Raw genomic sequence first — 2,271 nt, forward strand, 5'->3', positions numbered from 1 at the left:
TTCCCTCCAGCACACACTCCAGCCTTGCTACTCAAGACAGCTGCCCGTGTCATAGCTATGGATGCCAAAGCCCAGAAAGGCTGATCTCCCCTTTCCGTGCCCAGAGTGAGAGTCGCCGTGTTGCCTCCCCACAGCTCTGGAGCAGATCCTGCAGAGCACGGCGGGGAGGTACTGTGTGGGGGACGAGGTAAGCCCCTCCCCAGGCCGCCTCAGGCTGCCGCCGTCTCCCCCTGAGACTCAGCCGCCTCCCTCCAGCCTGGGGCAGGCTCGGTCTCCAGAGCTTCCCAAGGAGGCGGCTGCGGTGGGCGTGGGGGAGGGCACCCTCTGTGTTAAGCAGAAGTTGGCTTGTGGGGCGCTCCTGTGGTCCCCTTGGTCAGCTGCCTCAAGAGGAAGTGAGTTTCTCATTCCTCGAGGTATTCAAGTCAAAGACCTCGTCTCCAAAATGCAGAGGTGGTCCAGCTGTCACATGAGGGATTAGACTAGACAGTGTCTCCATTCCCTTCCAGTGACAGGATTCTAGGGTTCAGGCATCCTCGGCTCATATAGGCTGAGGCCCTGGCCCTGTGGTAATTCTGGTTCCCGAGCGCCACCCCCAGCCCGCACCCAGAGGCATCCCGTCCCTGCTGGGCGCCCTCCCTACATGCTGGTGGTTTTTAACAAGGACAGTACTGTCCACTGAGGCAGGCGGGCCTTCTCTGGCTACCCACAGAGCTGGTTGTCAGGGCAGCTGGAGCTTAGCCGGGAGAAGTGTTTCTACCCAAGGGACAGACCCCGCCTGGGCCCACGGGAGACAAGCAGGGGGAGGGCAGCCTTGGGGTGGGTAGAAGGGCCAGAGACAGATGGCAGCGTCAGAGGCCAGCACCCCGGTACAGGCACCAGCGTGAGCCTGAGGTGCACCCCCTGATGAAAGCCCCCCTGACCCTCTTTGCAGGTGTCCATGGCTGACCTGTGCTTAGCGCCGCAGGTGGCAAATGCTGACAGGTAAGAGCGCGCCACGGCACCCTTTCTCCTCCTCCTGGCCGCTCCCCTCAAAACACCCAGCTTCCTCCTACTGTCAGGCCCTGATTTCATCTACTGAGGTGACATCTCATGCAGACTCTCCCTGACTGGCCAACGTACCCCCCCCCACCCCGTGCCAGGCCACAGCAGCCACTGTGGCCCATAGGAGACGGCCAGGAGAAGCCGGTGTAACACCGTTGCCATGCCCACCACAGCCCAGGGGATGCCTCATAGTCCCTGCTCCCAGGAGGGGGTGTCTCACCTGGTGGACACTCCTGAAGGAGACTCTCTGAGAGCCTGCTCTCTCCCGTGTGGTGTGTCTGTGCCCAGCAGTGAGCTCTGCTTTCCTCCCATCAGCCCTTCAGGAAGGCCTAGATAGAACCTCTCTGTGGAAGGCATCGTGCTGAGCACTGCTCTGTGCGTGTGTGTGTGTGTGTGTGTGAGAGAGAGAGAGAGCACGCACATACACATGCGTGTGCTCAGTTGCTCAGCTGTGCCTGACTTTGGGACCCCATGGACTGTAGCCCACCAGGCTCCTCTGTCCATTGGATTCTCCTGGCAAGAATACTGGAGCGGGTTGCCATTTCTCACGCCAGGGACTGTTACAGTTATGGAAACACTTAACAAGAATGTGTTGGAGAAGGAAATGGCAACCCACTCCAGAACTCTTGCCTAGAGAATCCTGTGGACAGAGGAGCCTGGTGGGCTGCTGTCCATGGGGTCGCACAGAGTTGGACACGACTGAAGAGACTTAGCAGCAGCAGCAACAGGAATGTGTAGACACATTCCCTCCCCTCAAGAAGCTCATGAAATGGCTGGGAGATAATCTGTATATGAGAGCCCAGAACCAGACTTACACATGTAAGTCGTGTAGACTGCCACGGCAGCCCGTTCCCATTGAGTGGGAACAGCGGGAAATGGTCCTGCAGGAGACCCGCCCCTCCGCAGAGAGCTCCCTATGAATGCAGCCCCCAGCCGGCAGGCCGCCTTCCTAGGCCTGCGCCGGCCAGCCCCAGGGGCTTCATTCAGCCCTGCCCGCCGCCCACAGGCTGTGCCCTGCGGACCTCGGCTTAGATGGATGTTTCTCTGCCCCAGGTTCAAGGTGGACCTCACCCCCTACCCTACCATCAGCCGCATCAACAAGTCACTGCTGGCCTTGGAGGCCTTCCACGTGTCTCACCCCTGTCGGCAGCCAGATACACCCCCTGAGCTGAGGGCCTAGCTCTCAAACTGCGCCCCACTGGTGCTGGGGCGGGAGGCAGGGGGGGGGGG

General features: G+C 60.5%; 1 protein-coding gene across 2 annotated transcripts in view; it reads left to right on the forward strand.

The window, feature by feature from the left end:
• The window catches only part of GSTZ1 (glutathione S-transferase zeta 1), a 15,103-nt gene extending 12,833 nt beyond the window's left edge, over positions 1–2,270 (forward strand). For both annotated transcript variants that reach the window (XM_010844385.1, XM_010844383.1), the window contains exons 7-9: positions 135–187; positions 932–981; positions 2,095–2,270. In XM_010844385.1, the coding sequence (XP_010842687.1) occupies positions 135–187; positions 932–981; positions 2,095–2,221 (230 nt within the window). In that variant the 3' untranslated portion in view covers positions 2,222–2,270. The remainder of the gene's footprint in view (positions 1–134; positions 188–931; positions 982–2,094) is intronic.
• Position 2,271: the final 1 nt, after the last annotated feature.

This window comes from Bison bison, unplaced genomic scaffold (assembly GCF_000754665.1).
Source record: "Bison bison bison isolate TAMUID 2011002044 unplaced genomic scaffold, Bison_UMD1.0 scf7180017864201, whole genome shotgun sequence".
Taxonomy (NCBI): Eukaryota; Metazoa; Chordata; class Mammalia; order Artiodactyla; family Bovidae; genus Bison; species Bison bison.